The sequence below is a fragment of the Schistosoma haematobium genome, chromosome 3 (assembly GCF_000699445.3).
Source record: "Schistosoma haematobium chromosome 3, whole genome shotgun sequence".
In the NCBI taxonomy this organism is placed as follows: Eukaryota; Metazoa; Platyhelminthes; class Trematoda; order Strigeidida; family Schistosomatidae; genus Schistosoma; species Schistosoma haematobium.
This window is the reverse complement of record NC_067198.1, coordinates 16,498,912-16,518,282: the sequence shown is the minus strand read 5'-3', so window position 1 is coordinate 16,518,282 and position 19,371 is coordinate 16,498,912. Positions and strand designations below refer to the sequence as shown.

The following is a 19,371-nucleotide window of genomic DNA, read 5'->3' as shown; positions in this document are numbered from 1 at the left end:
ACTTTATATTAATTTCAGTACTCTTATCCAACACGAAGAAAATTCGGCTGTTAATGTATAATTGATCATTCTCGTCAAAATATCTACAACTGTTGAGGATGTGGTATCTGTCTTACATACAACTTATAAGGAATAAAATCAATAATGAATTACGGTGAATTCGAATTCAAACTTTCAATACATTTTTATTACATTACCCTATGGACCGACGATGCATTTTTTTGCTGTGATTTGAGTTCAGTGAAAAGTACTCAGATAAAAAATTATGATAATTTAATTCATTAGAAGCAGAGATGGATGATGACTAGCAATGGAATCCAGGACGCGTGTTTTGTCTTATCCGGGACTCGTAAGTTGGATGTGCCTGCATCTCAGAATCGATATTTATTCCAGGACTCGAGCCCAGTACCGTTCGCTTCAAACGATATCTTGTTATCCACTTAGCTATTGAGTCCGGATATCCACTGGCTTATGAAATGGGGTAGATTTTTTGTAATCCAGTTGTGTTGGTTGTTTGACTCAGTAGCTAGGTGGATAACACGATGACGTGTGAAGCGAACGGTACTGGTTTTGAGTCCCGGACAAGAAAAAACATGCGTCCTGGATTCCACTGCTAGCCACCATACATTTCTGCTAATAATACTTGTGACTTAATGGCAATGTTGAAGCAATCTGCACAGAATGCAGATATCCCAAAAGCGACTGGCTAATTGAAGTATTAAATACCTAAAGGGAAGATTCAAACAACCAATAAACATGAGTCAAAAATCACTATAATCAACTTATAACTGACTAATGTAAGTGCAATTCCGCCTGTAGCTCCTCTAGGGTTACCAACGGTTCCAAGGCCGGGTTAAGGAGTAGGGTTGAGTATGGGGTCACCAACCCCATCCCACAGAAACAACATTGTTAAAAATACGTTAACCAGAGTAAACAGTTTAAACCATTTAAACTCCGTCCTGGGAGTTGAGATATCTTCATTCAAAAGAATTATAACGCCTCATGGTGAAAGGTGATATTCTTCGGAAGTCACGAAACTGATGCCCCTTCTAACATCTAGAGCAACAATTTTTATAAGTACATGGAGTGTTCTAACAATGTGCGAGGCCGAGAGAACCAGCAAAATAGCTCCGGAAATGAAATACAACTTGAGCGCCCGGAATAAGTTAAACCCATTGGATACAAACTGGACAGAAAAGGATAGACATGGGTGGGATGTTGTCGTACTCTTGTCACAAAGAAGAAAATGCTCCACACACTCAGGGAGTTGTTCTGACGCTATCCAAAAAAGCACGGAATGCACTTGTAAAATGAGAATCTCATGGACCCAGGATCATCAAACCATCCTTCGAAACAAAGGAGGAAATAACAAAGAATGTTATTCAGTGTTATGCACCCACCAATGATTGCAACGACGATGGTAAAAATTACTTTTATGGGATGTGGCAGTCGATTATAGCGACGTGTTCATGAAAGGACCTGACCATACTGATGGGAGATCTAAACGCCAAAGTCGAAATGGGCAACACAGGATATAAGTATATCATGGGACGACATGGACTGACTAGGAGAAAGGAACGAGAACGATGAAAAATTTGAAAATTTAAGTGCATTCAACAAAATGGTTATAGATGACACAATATAACCCCATAAACGCACACACAACGCTACATGGGTCTCATCGGATCACATTACAGAGAATCAGAAAGACCACATTTGTATCAATAAAGAATCCAGAAGGTAAATGTAGGACGTGAGAAACAGGAGATGAGCTGACAAAACTTGTGAGCACAACCTGGTGGTTGCCGAGATGAAACTGCATCGAAAGAAGCAATGGACAACTGGAGAAACAGCAGTACAAAGGTTCAATACAACCTCCCTTCCAGATACTAACAAACTCAACGAATTCAAGATAACTCTCAACAACAGGTCCCAAGCCTAACAACATCTACTCAAGGAAGATAAAACTACAATATAAAACAACTGGAAAAGGATCAAAGAAGAAGTAACTTCGACATGCCAGGAGGTGCTGGGCCGCAAGAAGCATCATCATAAGGAATGACTCTATGTCAATACCATGGATAAGATTCAAGAAAGGAGAGCAGTTAATAAAATCTGAACAAGAACAGAGAAAGTCAAGGAACAAGCTGAATACACAGAAGCAAACAAGCAAGTAAAGAAGTGCATTAGATCCGACAAGCAGAAATACGTGGGATGCCTAGCAACCAGAGAGGAAAAGGATGCAAAAGAAGGAAATATGAGACAGCAATATGACACAATCAGGAAACTGGAATGGAAATATAGTGAAACAGAGACACCGATCAAGGACAAAAAAGGCAAGCTAATCACCGAGATTCAAGAACAGATGACTAGAACAATTTGAGGAACTCTTGAATGGAACAGCTCCATTCAATTCAACGCCCATTCAAGCAGCACACAGACCATCCTATAGATGTAACTCCACCAACGATCGAAAGAATTTGGATGGTCATCAGACAAATCAAGAATGGGAAAGCAACAGGACCTGACAATATACCAGCTGAAGCACTAAAGTCAAGCATAGAAGTAACTGCAAAGATGTTCCATGTTCTATTCAGGAAGATTTGGGAGAAAGAACAAGTGACAACGGACTGGAAAGAAGGACACCTTATCAAGATACGAAAGAAAGGAGATCTGAGCAAGTGTCAGAACTACAGAGACATCACACTACTATCAGTACCAGGAAACGTTTTCAACAGAGTGTTGCTGAACCGGATGAAAGACTCAGTAAACGCCCAACCTCGAGATCAACAGGACGGACTCCGTAAGCACTGGTCGTGCACAGATCAAATCGCGACATTACAGATCATCGCTGAACAATCTATTGAACAGAACTCGTCAATATGCATCAACCTCCCTGACTATGAGAAGGCGTTTGACAGAGTGGATAGGAAAACCTTCTTTGACACTATGGTGTACCTGAGAAGACCGTCAGCACCATCTGGAATTCATACGACGGACTACAACACTTTGAGGAACTCTTGAATGAAACAGCTCCATTCAATTCAACGCCCATTCAAGCAGCACACACAGACCATCCTATAGATGTAACTCCACCAACGATCGAAAGAATCTGGATGGTCAACGGACAGACACATTCCAAGTGAAGACCGCAGTCACACAAGGCTGCTTACTCCTGTCTTTTCTCGTTCTTCCAGTGTTCTCTTGGATTATAAAGCCCTCCACATATGAAGAGAAGCACGGAATAAAATGGACAGTACGGATGCGGCTAGACGATTTGGACTTCGCAGATAATTTAGCTCACTTACCCCATACACCAACGAATTCAGGTGAAGACAGTCAGTGTAGCAGCAATCTTGGCAGCAGTAGGCCTCAAAATAAACGAGGGAAAAAGAATGATCCTGAAATGCAACACAGAGTGCACCAAACCAATCACACTTGATGGAGAAACTCTGGAGGAGGTGGAAAGTCTCACGTATCTGGGCAACATCATCGATAAACAAGGATGATGATGTGAAGGTAAGGATTGGTAAAGCAAGGGCAGCATTCCTACAATTGGAAAATGTCTGAGACTCAAAACAACTTTTAACCAACATCAAAGTCAGAATCTCCAATGCGAACATCAAGACAGTTCTACTGTATACAGCTGAAACTTGGACAACTGCTACACCCATCATCAGAAAAGTACAAATATTCATAAACAATTATCTACGCAAGATACTCGATATCCGTTGGAAGGATAGCATCATCAACAGCCGACTGTGGGAGAGAACAAACCGACTTTTAGCTGAAGAGGAAATTAGGAAAAGAGTCAGGAGATGGATAGGACATACATCGAGGGAATCATCAGACTGCATAACGAACATCGTTGGATGGAGAATGCTGGTGGGCGGCCTATGCTCCTCCACGAGGAGTAACGGGCGTAAGTAAGTAACTTAATTGCAATTTTATTCTCCATTCATCTAGGGCTTTCACCAAACACATTCCCAACAGAACTTCTCTCTCACCGACCGCCCAGGGGATTACTGTTGAAGTGTTGTATATTACTTCTCCGGTCTATCCAGTTAGCACAGATTCCATGCCATACTAAAACAATTTCCCGATCGTTTACATTTCCAACTCACAACAACAACACTGAACATTTTAGGGGCTAACAGAACCTAGTCCTCAGTTTAATTGACAGAATGAAATGTTTGACAATATATATTTCATGACTTTATGGTGATATTATAGGGGCTATCCGGGTGACTTTAAACTAATGTTAATAAGTTATTAATCCTCATACTAAAATTAACTACTATCAAGAAGAAACATTCAACAAAATAATGAATCCCTACCTGAATTTCAGTAACCAATACTAAAGAACATGTCCATGAGAAACACAGAAACATTTACAAGCTTTATAAAAAGAGGGACTGGCACATCACAATTACATGTAAAAGATATTACGACGAAACAACTTGATTATGTCTTCATAAAGAAGTTGATATACATAAAGTCACAAAATGAATAAGTAGAACGTCCATGATCAAATATTTAACTACGATGACCATAAGAACAAAATACTTTTCATAAGAGTTCTTTATTTTTTTAAGTGTTGTATTTGTTATTTTTGCTAAGATGTTGGGACTATTTATAAAGAAAAATATTTACTCTTTTTATCCGAAGGCAATTTGATATAAGTATTATTCGTCACTATACAGTCTGCTACAGACTTCCTCTGAGAAAGCTAATAAGTGGATTTTTCTTAGTGCATGAACTGAATAATCACTCTATATAAATCTATGAAACAGTGCAGAATTTATTTCTATTTTCTAACTAATGAATAGTTGTGTGATTGCAGAAACGTGATTACTAACTAACCGAAATGCATAACCTAAAACATAAATAAAATCGTCTATTGAGACTCATTCACACACTTCAATATGGGAATTTATAAAGCACTTTTTGTACCACAAAATTACATATAACTATTGATCTAAAAAAAGAATAAAATGAAATTTAATGGACAAATCTCTTGCATACCAAGGTATACAGCAAATATTTCTTTACGTTCAGATAGATTTGGTAAATTAATAAAAATATGTCTGTCAAATCGTCCTGCACGTAACAGAGCTCTATCTAACAAGTCAGCTCGATTTGTCGCTCCAAATACAATAACACCTTCAGTTGTATCCATTCCATCCATTTCTACAAGTAGTTGATTCAGTGTCTGTTCCATCTCAGATACACCACCACCACCCTCTCTACAAGAAATAAAAACAAAGTTTATACATCACATGCAAGCGATGGGAAGAAATTTACTACAGTGAACTGGGTCTGCTACACTTAGACCAGCAGTATTAATACCATAACTAAAGGATTTGGTATCCAAACCCTAATTGGTTACACAGATTCCCTCGTCCCCAAGACTTAATCGGAACGTGAGAGAGAATAAGAAAACTGAAGTGATATTTGTACCTACAACACAAAAATTCACATGATCAAACTCATGAGCCATATGATTATGATGCATCATAAATCAAAAATTAAAATCTGTTCTAAACTAGAGCATTTAGGATACAAAGTTGGAATAATGGGCTTATAATTAATTTACAGTGATCTTAGAACAGAGAAGGATACGAAAACAGTTAATGAATCGAATAAAGGTTTGCAGTTTGAGGCATATAAAAGTCCCATGAACTAAGTGTTGGTCATCACATATTAAGAAATAAAAGTAATGAATCATTTGTAAGGATTGTATGAACAGAAAAGGTGTATTAACATAAACAATTAAGATATGAATAACAGAAGGAAAGTAAAGAACGATGAATAATATGTTCAGTATTATAAACAAAGCACGTGTCAAATAGATTTGTATCATACTCTCAATGGACATAAGTTGGGCAGATTAGATTCTTTTACTATTTGATTATATTATCTCAACACCCTTACATAAATAGTCTAAGCATAACTATATAACCCAAACCAAAGGATAGTAACTTCATGAATTGGCGGAAACAATGGTTTTCACTTTCCTTAAAGCCTTCACCGTATTATCCTAGTTGTCATGAAAAATACCTCAAGATAATTTACTACCGTAAAAGTCATAGACTGAATTCATAATTCAACGACGTTATGATCTATTCAAAGTTTAGAGAGAAAGAGAGAACACCACTTCATTCACTGTTATACATGATTGTTTCTCATTATCACCTTATCGCTAAATGGAGAAGTTCTAAATAATCTTCATCATGAAAGGACAAAAAAGGTAAAAAATAAACTGCGCTGGACATGAGTTTATGTCTAGTTCACAACTTCCTTAAAGTATTCACAGACGACTTTCTTACCATTACCCTAAAGAGTTGAAAATCCCATTATGAACATATGCTGATATATAGAATAGATGAAATATAGCTGGTAGTGGAATCCGGGACGGGCATTTCGTTTTATTTGGGACGTGTAAGCTTGATGTACCTGAAAACTCAGACTATTTCAAATTGAATATCAAACTGGGTTACAACACATAAAAATGTCTATCAAATGTTTGTCCATGAAAAGTTTAAAAAGGTACTTAAAACTGGTAACACAATAGTTACCAGTATAGGGGGTTGTGGAGATTATTAAGTTTCCAGGTTTTCAAAGGTGGTCTAACATCAATCGGTTCATGATCTCAATCAAGAACTAAGTAATCTCCACAACCCCTATACTGGTAATTAACATGTGCTCACTAGTGACTAACTTCGTGAGGGAATTCTCGGAGTTCTGGTGAGAAGCCGTGATCAGTGGAGCTAATCCATGTCGGGTAGAGACAGGTATCTACCTCAGTACAATGGAAGATGGTCGCGCAGTTTCGTGGATTGGTTGATGTTAGACACTAACACCATTAGATGCCGACTCAGTGGTAGAGTAGGTTAAGCGTTCCCGCGAGCGGGATCATGGATGAGCACTGCTGAGGAGTCCCACAATAGGACAAGACGGCCGCCCAGTGCTTCCAGGTTTCTAACAGTGGTCTAACATCAATCGATCCATGATCTCAATCAAGAACACGATAGTTATTTGTGTATTCAATATTATAGATATTCCAACAAGTGTCCCAGTAGTGAGCAAGTAAAATAAATTTATGGAAAAATTTTCTTACACATCATCGCGAAAACCAAATACGTACCCACACAACATAAAATTACTATTATTATTATCACAGATTACCTCTGATCACCAGAATCACGACGTCGACCAAGGGAATCGAGCTCATCTATGAATATTATAGCTGGTGAATGAGAACGAGCTACTTTGAAAAGCTGTCGTAATCGAAGAGCACCAAGTCCACCGACAACCTCTACAAATTGTGGTCCAGCCATTGAAAAGAAAGGTACTTCCGCTTCATTGGCCAATGCTTTAACCTAAATGGTAAAGTATTTCAGTTTATAGCTAATTATCATTAACAATAAAATTCATTTTTTATTTTTTCATAATATATTGCTAAGTCTTGGGATAAGATAATAATGCATTGGGTCAAAAAGAAGATTGGTAGAAAAGAATCGATTGAATGAATTGATCATATTTGCACTGGTAATTTACACCATACAACATTCACAGATAACAAGAAAGAGACATCCTTTAAATAATTACTAATTTAAGAGTAATCTGAAGATTATACCGCTGACAAAAACTGAAGTTTCCCATTGAAAATTTGTGAGCAGAAATACATAGAATGGAAGATATGTGCTAAATTTTTATTTTATGTTCTTTAATTCAAAAATGATGAATGCAATAAATCTTATAACATGGTTATGAAATCCTCAGAGATATTAAATTCACCATATAACAATATTACATTTATGCACCTAATAAATGAATTTCAAAAAATCAAATTATTTCACATATATTTTAAACCTAGTGGAACTGAAGCATGTTGTAAGAACATTTTTATCAAATTTATTAAAAAAACGGAATATAACACATACAAGCAAAGTTTTTCCAGTTCCCGGTGGACCAAGTAGGAGTGCCCCCTTTGGTAACTTAGCTCCTAACGCTTGATACTTTTGAGGATTTTTTAGATAAGAAACAAACTCCATAACTTCTTGTTTACATGCATGAAGACCAGCGACGTCCTAAAATAGTTATGAAAAAAAGTGAAAATATATTCCAGGAACTACATATATGATTACGATAATAAAGCTGATATATATATATATATATATATATATATAGAGAGAGAGAGAGGGAGAGAGAGAGAGAGAGAAAACTAATTAAAGAGAAATTTTTCGCTATATTTGTTCTCCTTACTAAGTTTTGAAATGAGGGTTCTTCAATATACTGGAATACATAGCCATCACCAAGGCTACGGAGGACCACATAAAATTAGATCAACATTATGGTATTTAGATCATCTCGTGATTCTAAACTTCCAAATAATGACTTACCACTCTCAAATATAGTTTTTGACTAGTCGGCATGCTTTTAATGTTGCGCATTTTCTTAAGTCATGTCTGTTCATAAATCATCATCAAAGAAATATTTAAGCTAGATTTTATAGAGGCTATTAATACCATTGCCATAATACTCGTCAAACAAGTCAAAAAAGCAATGTTCTTGCAACAAAGCTAGTGTTTTATTTGAAATTTCGCAAATGTATCAACCGTCTTGCTACTCATCTGTATGTAAACATTGTTGAGTATCGTTATTGTCTCTATATACCTATGTATCGAATTCGGACAACAGCTTCACATGACCTACCATGTAGTTGGAAGTGCATCTGTCGATTAAGTACAGTTCACTGGAAAATCTCACACGGTAACCTTGTTAACCCAAGGGCCAATTTTCCTAGAAAGGCTAGCACCCTTTGCCTCGTAATCAGAAATCGATACCATAATGAAACAAGTATAGCAACAATGTGTTTTCAAACTAATATCTTACTTCATTTGAAATCACTTGTTGTCACTAAAATTTCCAACAGTATAACAATTCCCATCAGTTCTCACTCGTCTAACAGACCGTACTACAACTAAAAATGTAGCGTCTCACCTTACCTCACGGATTTCCGTCCCCGGCGGTAAGGCCCTTTGAAGAACGGAGCTAACACGTTAAAAACCTCCCACAAAAAAACCGTGCGTGACCGGCCTCAAGCAGTTGTCCCTTGAGCTCTGTGATCAACACCCCCAGGTCGATACGACCAACATTAATCCGACTTCCTTTCCAGGTTCCTCAAGAAACACCCCTCTACGATGTGGGCAGCCGGGAAGTGACATCAGCCCTCATACCCGTAACAGCACACGAGACCAAGTTGGTCACATTCAAATCCTTCCTACACCTCCTAATAACTCTTTTATCTCAACGACTAACCCTTCTCATGTCCTTTTATCACCTCGCACCGCTAGGGCAAACGATTCGAGTACGCGGAACAATATTCCTGGTCTCCTGAAACCACGCTCTAAACTACATGTAGGAGCTTTTAACGTTCGAACACCGTGCCAAATGGGACAATAGGCTTCCTTAGCTAGAACTTTAGAATCTCGCGCCATCGATGTGTGCTGCGTCTCCGAAACGCGCATACAGGATCCGAGTAGCGTCATTCACTTGATCTCACCATGCCAAAATAAAGAACCAACTCGATTCACACTTCGTGTATCTGGAAGCCCTGATGCTGTTTCTCGTGGACTCTCCGGCGTAGGTACAGCGTTGAGTCCTAGGGCAGGACTAGCTCTCTTAGACTGAATCCCAGTAGACAGTTGTTTGTGCGCTGTCCGACTAAACGGAACAGTAAGGACTCAGAAAGATAGGGACACTCGTCGGTGCCTCTTCGTCGTCTCTGCCTACTCTCCCACTGACTGCAGCTCAGATGATGTAAAAGATGAGTTTTACAGAAAGCTTTCCGACCTTCTCCGAAAAGCTAGGCGCTCGGATGTAGTAATAGTGGCTGGTGACTTTAATGCTCAAGTAGTTAAACTAAGCGATAGGGAAAGACACCTGGGTGGATCTTATGTTGTCGTGGCTCAAAGAACAAATAATGGCGACTGTTCGTTGCAGCTATGCTCAGATAACCGCCTGTTTCTCGCGAATACTAACTTTAAGCATAAACAAAAACATCTTTTAACATGGCGATCCCCTAATTTGTCCCAACGTTGGACCCAAATAGATCACATCGCTATCAGCTGCCGATGGAGGGGCTCGATAGAAGACTATCGCTCGTTCTGGAGCACATGCTTAGATTCAGATCATGCTCTAGTACGAGCGCGTATTTGTCTGCGCCTTACTGGATGTGGAAAAGACGCTGCAAGGAAACCCCTTAGGGTCCTACTTAATGATAGCCAAGCTAAGAATATATTTCAGGAACGATTAGAAAACGTTAGGCAGCCATGTAAGTGATGCCCACCCCAAGGGAGCGTGGAATGATATCCGAAAAGCTGTGGAAACATTAGTGATATCTGCTAGTACTGTAAACCACAAGGTTAAGGAGAAACACTGGATCTCAGCAGCATCTGCCGCACTGATAGATGCTCGAAAACTCATCCCATCTGGATCTGAACATAACGAAGAGCGGAGTCAGCTTAAGCGCAACCTGACAAGAAGTCTACGCAATGATCGTGAACAGTGGTGGGTAGCGAAAGCAAGAGAGATGGAAAAGGCAGCGGCAAAAGGTAATAGCAGACAATTGTTCAGACTTGTTAAGGAAACCGGTATTAGGAACCCAACTGTTAGCGAAACAATCTCAGAGAAAGATGGACATTTTATTCATTCTCAATCCAGGAGATTGGATCGATGGGCAGAACACTTTAGGGATCAGTTCAACTGGCCTGCAGCAACACTTCGGTTTCCAACGATCTCCAGTCGACCTCAATGGCAAGTTAATATAAGTCCTCCAACTCTTAACGAAGTCGAAAAAGCGAGGGAGAGCAGCAGGCCCTGACAGGTTTACCCCTGAGATTTTTAAGGATAGTGGTCCAGTATTATCAGCGAGATTGACTGAGGTCTTGGTTAGAATCTGGGAACTGGACGTAATCCCATCTGACAGATCTCAATCACTGATTATGCCAGTCTATAAGAAAGGACAAACGTCCTCTTGTGACAATCACAGAGGAATCAGTTTGGCTAATATAGTGTCTAAAATATTAGCTTCAATAATACTTCGACGCCTAACTAAAACTCGTTAAGAGCAGACTTGAGAAAACCAGGCCGGATTTCGACCTGGACATGGTTATATAGATCAGATATTCATACTACGTCAGGTTCTAGAACATAGACACACATTTGGACGTCCCACAATAGTAGTATTTCTCGACACTAAAGCGGCATTTGACTCTGTAGATCGTGAGGTTCTATGGCAGTGTTTATCACTGAAAGGAGTACCAAAGAAGTACATTAACCTTATAAAGGCTCTCTACTCGAACACAACTAATAGAGTGAGAGCTTATGGCGAACTGTCATCAGAATTGATTACCTCAAGTGGTGTTCGTCAGGGCTGTCCATTCTCGTTTAACTTTGTCGGTGACGTGTTTTCAGAGATAACACTTTCCTCATCTGACTTTCCAGGGGTTGAACTTCTACCAGGAGATTCACTTGATGACTTAGAATATGCCGATGACATAGTTCTGTTTGGTGAAGACACTAACAAAATGCAGAGTCTTCTGACCACTCTGAGCAGCAATACAAGCATGTTCGGGATGCGATTCTCTCCCTCGAAATGCAAAATTTTGCTTCAGGATTGGGTTGCATCGACACACAAACTAATGATAGGGAGTGAAGTAGTTGAGCGTGTCGACCGCTTCACTTATCTTGGAAGTCTCATCAACCCTTGTGGTTTGGTGTGTGACGAAATCTCAGCACGAATACAGAAGGCTCGACTAGCTTTTGCCAACTCGCGTCATTTATGGCGTAGGCGAGATATCCGTCTATCAACCAAAGGACGGGTTTACTGCGCAGCAGTTCGCTCCGTCCTTCTTTATGGCAGTGAAACATGGCCGGTAAGAGTAGAGGATATTCGTAGGTTACTAGTATTTGATCATAGGTGTCTTCGAAACATTGCTCGTATATCCTGAGACCATCGAGTAAGTAATGCAGTTGTTAGGAAACGGGTACTACGTAAGGATGGCAAATCAATTGATGATGTAGTGGAACTTCATCAGTTGAGATGACTGGGACACGTGTTACGTATGCCCAACCACCAACTGCCTTGACGTGCGATGTTTCATGGTGTAAGAGTAGGTTGGAAGAAATCTAGGGGCGACCAGACCAAAACATGGCACAAGTCCATGAAGTCATTGACAAGTGGACTGAGTCATGTTGGTAGGTGCAGACTACCTGGCTGGGATCCTCAAGATGATAGCAACCGATGGTTAGGGACTTTGAATGACATGGCTCAAAATCGTTTGCAATGGCGCAGGTGCATCCACTCTTTGTGTTCTCCCAAATTCTAATCTTCTGAATTCTTCATATCCCTTTCTTTTTTTCTCTTTCCAAATTTATTTCACTGGATTAAACTCCTTGAATAACATTTTCAATCCCTAGTTTTTCCGACTACTGCTTATACTCTTACTACCTCTAACACTACGGGATTTGAATCGACAACCGCATCTCTGTGCTAATATGGTATGGCAACTCGAACTGATGTACGTACGTACGAAGTTCTACGTTGTTTCTGACTGAATGACTAACTGATTACTACTCATCCCCAGTTCCTGACTAGCTTCTCGCCATTCACAGTGTTGAAAGTCACCTTTGAAAGGCCAATGTAGGTGTATATCTGCAAGTGGAACTTGACCATACTATTACGGGGAGGAAACGCAAACAGAAATGGATTACAAAAGACTAGGTATAAGAATTTACTTGATTCCCATATCCTGTAAACTGTTAAGCTATTTGTTTATTTTAAGTAAACACCATGTTGTAGCATCTACGAACAAGGTAAATTGAATACTCGATTCATACTTGTATAAAGAACCTAATACGTACGGAATCTGTAAAACCACTAGATCCCTCTAACTAAAAAATTGGAGTGAATAGGATTTAATTAGTCGACAAATGTTTATACAGTGAACTACTACAACACACACACACATTGCCATACTTGACTTGAATAAGTGTGTTTAGCAAAACGTTCCACGTCAAGAAAATCAATTTTAAAAAACACTAAACAGACGATGCTTAGCATTCAAATGAAAAACATTTATAGACATTAACTACACTACCCATCACCTTGTTAGCGGGATATAGACTGGATTAAAGCATGCTCAATGCATGATTGCTTTGGTGCACGCTGATTGGCTAATTCTTATCCAATCAGCACTAGTCGATAGTTGGAGAACACTCTGGAATCTTCTTATGTAAAAACTATAAATATACTGACATTTTCTCTATTGTGCTTCTGACTTGCTTCTTACTTCCATCTAATCTTGTTATTTGGAATATAATCTCTTTCCTGTTCAACCGTGTTTTGATTTGGGGACTTGTCGAGTGAATCGGTGTCCGAGAATACTAAGCAATAGGAATAGCTGGGTCATAACCGTAAGAAGAAAGAGAGTTATAACAGTGGCGACGGGGAAAAAGGAAAACAAATTCAAGATGCCCATATCAGATGACCAGCTTAACCGAATACTACAACAACAGCAAGCACAACTTGATGCACAAATGCGGTTGTTGGAGACTCTGACTCAACAGCTCAACATCCACAGCTCGCGTTCACATGCTATTTCAAGCACGCCTTGTGATGCAGTTGCTAGCAGCATCTCAGAATTCATCTATGATCCCGAAAGTGGAAATACTTTTCTCACGTGGTTCAAACGTTGGGAAGATACATTTAGAACAGAATTCTGTAACCAAGACGATGCGTGGAAGACCCGATTGTTGGTACGTAAGTTGGGAAGCAGTGAACATGCACGTTTTGCTGACCATATATTGCCAAAGTTACCTCGAGAGCTCAGTTTCGAGGAGACGGTATTTCAGTTGTCAGAGATATTCGGCGAGTCATCCTCGTTGTTTAGTATTCGATATCGGTGTCTAAATTTGGTGAAACGCGAAGCTGATGAGTATGGTGTTCTAGCAGACATTGTCAACAGAGAATGTGAACGTTTCAAGTTACGCTCGTTGACTGATGACCAATTTAAATGCTTAATATTCATCAAAGCTCTTCAGTCACCACAAGATGCTGAGATCAGGACGAGACTTTTAGCTCGACTGGATCAAGACCCAAACGTCACACTCAGAACATTGACAGATGAGTGTAAGCGTCTACAAAGCATAAACGTCCTCGACATGTGAAATCAGCCGAGTCTAAATCTCTTTCTCTGGTAGCTGCCTTTCAAACAAACTATGACATTCAGAGAAAGTATGTTACCATCCAGATAAACGGCATATCAGCTCGTCTTCAAATTGACACGGCATCAGATATCACGTTAGTGTCTAGAGAAACGTATAACTTGCTGGGTAAACCGCCAATGAAGCCATCTAAGAAAAGGGCTAAAAACGCATCAGGTGGTGTGCTAAAACTGGTTGGTGAATTACAGTGTGAATTTTCCTTCAATGGAACTAACTGTACAGGAATATGTTACCTAACAGAACGGCCGAACCTTGATCTTCTTGGTCTAGATATGTTAGACAAACTTGGAATAATGGATGTACCAATTAACAGTGTCTGTAACGTATCGTGTTCATCATTGGACACCCCAGTACTTCCAAAGAAGACAGGTGAAAGGTTACTAGGAAAACTGAAAAGAAAGATACGAACACATTCCGATGTCATCCGTCCTACGCCAGCTATTGAACCCCAACGAAACCTATCGATGGAGAATCAGTCCAACCGACATCATGGGGCACAAAGACGATTGTTCACGGTGGGACAAAAAGTGCTTGCTATGGACTATCGTGGGAAACATCCTACATGGACAGCTGGTCGGATCTTGAAAAAGAAGGGGAGTGTGGTTTACGAGGTGTCAGTTGGCTCGGAAGTTTGGGTACGTCATGCTAACCAATTGAAAGCAACTTCGATAGCCAGCAACAAGATTCAATATCGATTACCTCTTGATGTTCTGCTAGACACCTTTGAAATCAAAACGCCGGGAATAGACACATCAGTTTCTGTGCAAGAAAAGAGTGATACTTCTCTATTGCCTAGACGATGGACTAATCGAAAGCACAGGCCAGTCACTCGGTTGCAGTTCGACCCTAGCACCAGATCCTACGAATCTGCTCAAAGGGGAGGTGTTAGCGGGACATAGACTAGATTAAAGCATGCTCAATTCACGATTGCTTTGGTGCACGCTGATTGGCTAATTCTTATCCAATCAGCACTAGTCGATAGTTGGAGAACACTCTAGAATCTTCTCATGTAGAAAACTATAAATATACTGACGTTTTCTCTATTGTGCTTCTGACTTCCATCTAACCTTGTTATTTGGAATATAATCTCTTCCTGTTCAACCGTGTTTTGATTTGGGGACTTGTCGAGTGAATCGGTGTCCGAGAATACTAAGCAATAGGAATAGCTGGGTCATAACCGTAAGAAGAGAGTTATAACACACCTAGTTTCGTATACTTAATAAAGGACAAGTGAAGCATTAAAATAAGATGTAAAACTGGGAAAATAAAGCTATCTGATTACAAATAACACAAGCAACTGAATTATTCAAGCTACATATGTCATGTGATGGCTGAAAAACAAGTGAAAACTTAGTTAAAATAAAGTATACCTTAAATTTTACGGTGGATGTTGTAGGTTTAATTGTATTGAAACCAGTAATAGGATCCCACTGGAAGGGTGGACGAAAAGAAAATCGGTCGTTTTCAGAATCAAAACTTGAACCCGATGTTTTCGGTGGCTTAGGGTCATCATACTTTGAGATATTTATAGACTTCCTCATAATACCGCTATTCGCTGCTTTTTCTAAGTTCTTTTTTTGAGACAACATTCTCCTCGTTGAAAATGTGAACAATCCACAAGATATAAATAGAAGACCAGTACACAATTTCGTATTCCATCTTTGCATGAACGTGTTCAAAGGTCTGAGAATAAGTTTAAAAACACAGAAAAGGGTTTTTAAGAAGTTTGGTATTTATATGAAAGTGGTCCGTAAGTGTACAAGAAAAAGAAACTAACGACAGAATGAGTACTTAGATTTTATTTAGATTATTTCAAGACCAATTGGTAGTTACAATTGGGCACTTGATAATATGATTTAAATTTCGTGAAACAGTATTTTCAGTATATGCAGGATCGTGATGACACGAAAATGTGACCTCGTCAAATTTTAGGAATGTCTTTAAACACTAGCTACTACGATTTTCTACAGTTACGTCATCATTTGAGGGTTATTGGTCAGTCATTGCATCTTAACTAGACACGACCAACTCAGTACTAATCAGCACCAATTTTAGGTATATTACATTCGAACAACAACCAGAACTAGTGCAAAAATAAAACAAGTGTCTATATAGGAATCGCGTAGGTAACTTTTAACATACAAAGTTAACTGACGAAACAAACAACTACATGGACACGTTCACAAGCGTTGATTGGATCTGTCAGATTACTGAGATCATTTTGTCTATGAAAGTATGAAACTTATTCGTTATGGGTATACCTTCCTATTATTTATTTGAGCACATAAATATTAGTACAAGGGGGCACCAAATATATATGTGGCGCATACCTTTCTAACATTGGCCGTACCTGATAACATAATATAAAGTGTAAGACGCTATTCAAGGTCAGTGTGCGTCAACGGATACTTTCCTCTAAACAATCGTGAGTATCATAAATCTACAACTAACTCGCTCCTTTAGCTTAATATTTATATATTATTCTGAATATTTGGTTGAGTAGTTTCGTAATTCCTTAAACAACAAGCATAAATAAAGTAATATTTAAACATTCACTTGGTTGGTAAACCATATACTTTTAAAATCATAAATTTACTTACAAGTCAGACATCTGGACTGGGATACGGTCATGTTCTTCAATGCCCCACGTATCCTCTAGGGATCGTAATTTTTTTACAAATTCATTTACAGGTACTGAGTACTTCAAAATCAACTACAGAAAATTTTGGATGATAATTAACAAGTGAGAGTATAGTAAAGTAGGGAGGAAATATCTTAAAAACATATAGGAGTTTTTAAGTAACAAACATTTTTCCGACTCGTTAGCGTAGAAAACTTATAGTAAAAACTAAGACTATCTGGATAAGATCAACACAAATCAAGCTGAATATGTAGTAATTGTGTTCCAATTCTCTAACTCTAGTTAGAAACTCATAATGAGAATCAATCAGTCAATCTCACTGATAACAGGAATCAAAAGCACAGATTCTGTCAATTCAGACTACTTGCAGTTTAGAATGAGACCTTGTATATAATTACAGAATAAAATGAAAGGTAACCTACGAAAGCCGATAACCACAATATGTTTTCGAATGGGGAAAATTCTTAAGTCTACTGTCACCAAACATATGAATATAAAACACTTCAACCTAAAGCCCAGTATTGCTTACAGAAGACAACTACGACTTGGGACTGAAGTTACTCAGGTTTGACACGATCGGGGTACCTTGAATCAATTACTTTGTACGAGATTACTGTTGAACTTAAGTTTTATACTTGAACTAAAAAACGGCAAAAATAAACAAAAACCCTGTGACCTGTTAGGATTGGTTATTCCAAGCTTGGTACGAAAAGTGGAGTAAATTTTCCTGACCCATCGAGATATTCGCTAATTAGGATCTTAAGCGCTGTAAAATACAAAATCTTTACCCCCTCTTGGTGCTTATGGCATGCATGTTAGATAAAATATTAGCTTACAGGCAGTTGACCATGTTGATAAGTGAGAATGTACACATCACCGGAAGACGTTATTTGTATCCTTTGAACTTCACCTCTTTCCAACATGGATACAAGCATTCCGAAAGTCACTTGAGGTATATGGGGTACATTAGCAATTAACCACCACGCAATTAACAAGAGGGCAAATGAAGCACCACCCGCAGCTAATGCATAAATGTCCACATTGTATGGGTTATTTTGGGAAGGATCATCACTCTGATGGTCACTGGAATAATCTGTCGATTCACATTATTGAACTGAGTGTTTTACTTACTAGCATTTGTAGATCCCCATTGCCACTTAGATCCTGATTTAAACTACATAATAAAAAATATGAGGATATATATACCAGACGTGCTGAATACTGCCCGACACGATTAATTAGCGGAAATGTAGAGTAACATATCCTAGGAGTGGATGCTCCAGTGAGGTGCCTCAGGCTGCCAAGACGAAGCAGCTGATTCATTGTGACCTTACATTCAAAAGTCCGCTGAATAAGGTAGTCCAAATGACCATGGTCCCATAGTGTGGATAGCAATCACACCCTTCACATCCAAAGTATTTACCTTCTATGAAAAACAACCTTTTTAATGCTTCTGGACACCTGAAAGAGACCATCATTAATTAACTTCAAATATCTAATATTTCTGTGAATTTGTTCCGATGACACATACGCAATCAGACACCTCTTTTATACTTTCAGCAGCTTAGCATCCCATGAATGTTAAGACTGCCTAAATGGACGAAAATAGAGAGCAAGCAATCAAAAAAGTGGAGTAAAGGATCAACAAGTCAAAAATGCTTATGTATGGTGAACCCAGAACATTCGAGATGCATAACAAGTGTACTACAACTCGTAGCCCACTTCATATATACAAATTGTTTTTGAGACAAAGTGATAAGTCTTGCAACCGAACTCCTAAATCAGTTTCTTAAGTTTTCCTGGCAACACCAGGCTAAATTTAGACGACAACTTGAAAACGAGAGGAAGGGCGCGGAGTGTGTGAGAACGTTTTTCGACAAGGTTAGTTTATATACAGAAAGTCGAAATATTTACGGTATGTCAAATTGTCTCAGGCTTCTGAAAGTTCCTGAGGTATTTCTAAATATATTAGCAGGAACGTTAGCCATCCAGTCAGAAATGTGAATTCACTTTCTAGGTGTTTCTAAGAAACTTGTACTGATTTATAGTTCCTTTGTATTGTACTGTCCGCTGATTACGAGTTGCAAATATAATACTTTCATTTAGTTCTGTTTGCCCTAAAATGCACTATTTCGGGAATTCTTAGTTATCACATTAATTAGAATTCTTCTATTATACATATCTTTTAATCTACTTAGATAAAATGTTTCTCAAAGTTTTCAGGTCCACTCTGTACTTTCATGAGGAATACCTTATATCTCCGCAACACGAAAATGTAGTTTTATAAACCCTGCCCCGTGTAACTTCTTTCAACAGTTTTTCAAGGAACTGATCTTCCTAAACTCGCTCAAATTCAAAAAGAAGACACTGGTCTTCAGAACGAGTTATCTTCAACAACCCTGAAACTGCAGATCAAACGTATTGAAACAGCTTAGGAA

General features: G+C 38.8%; 2 protein-coding genes across 3 annotated transcripts in view; one reads left to right on the top strand and one right to left on the bottom strand.

The window, feature by feature from the left end:
• The window catches only part of SPG7_2 (Paraplegin), a 33,541-nt gene extending 15,081 nt beyond the window's left edge, over window positions 1-18,460 (bottom strand). Inside the window, exons 1-8 of one of the 2 annotated variants that reach the window (XM_051213151.1) lie at window positions 18,140-18,460; window positions 18,065-18,107; window positions 17,770-18,026; window positions 16,893-17,005; window positions 15,663-15,975; window positions 7,947-8,093; window positions 7,189-7,382; window positions 5,026-5,246 (exon numbers count right to left, since the gene is read on the bottom strand). In XM_051213151.1, coding sequence (XP_051069098.1) covers window positions 5,026-5,246; window positions 7,189-7,382; window positions 7,947-8,093; window positions 15,663-15,975; window positions 16,893-17,005; window positions 17,770-18,026; window positions 18,065-18,107; window positions 18,140-18,256 — 1,405 coding nt within the window. In that variant the 5' untranslated portion in view covers window positions 18,257-18,460. Of the gene's footprint in view, window positions 1-5,025; window positions 5,247-7,188; window positions 7,383-7,946; window positions 8,132-15,662; window positions 15,976-16,892; window positions 17,006-17,769; window positions 18,027-18,064; window positions 18,108-18,139 lie in introns of those variants that run through there. The other variant, XM_051213152.1, reaches the window with a different exon arrangement.
• Window positions 12,860-15,391, top strand: MS3_00005120 (uncharacterized protein). The gene has a single exon (XM_051213153.1). It carries the CDS (start codon window positions 14,412-14,414, stop codon window positions 15,189-15,191), a length of 780 nt encoding a protein of 259 aa, XP_051069100.1. The 5' UTR covers window positions 12,860-14,411; the 3' UTR covers window positions 15,192-15,391.
• Window positions 18,461-19,371: the final 911 nt, after the last annotated feature.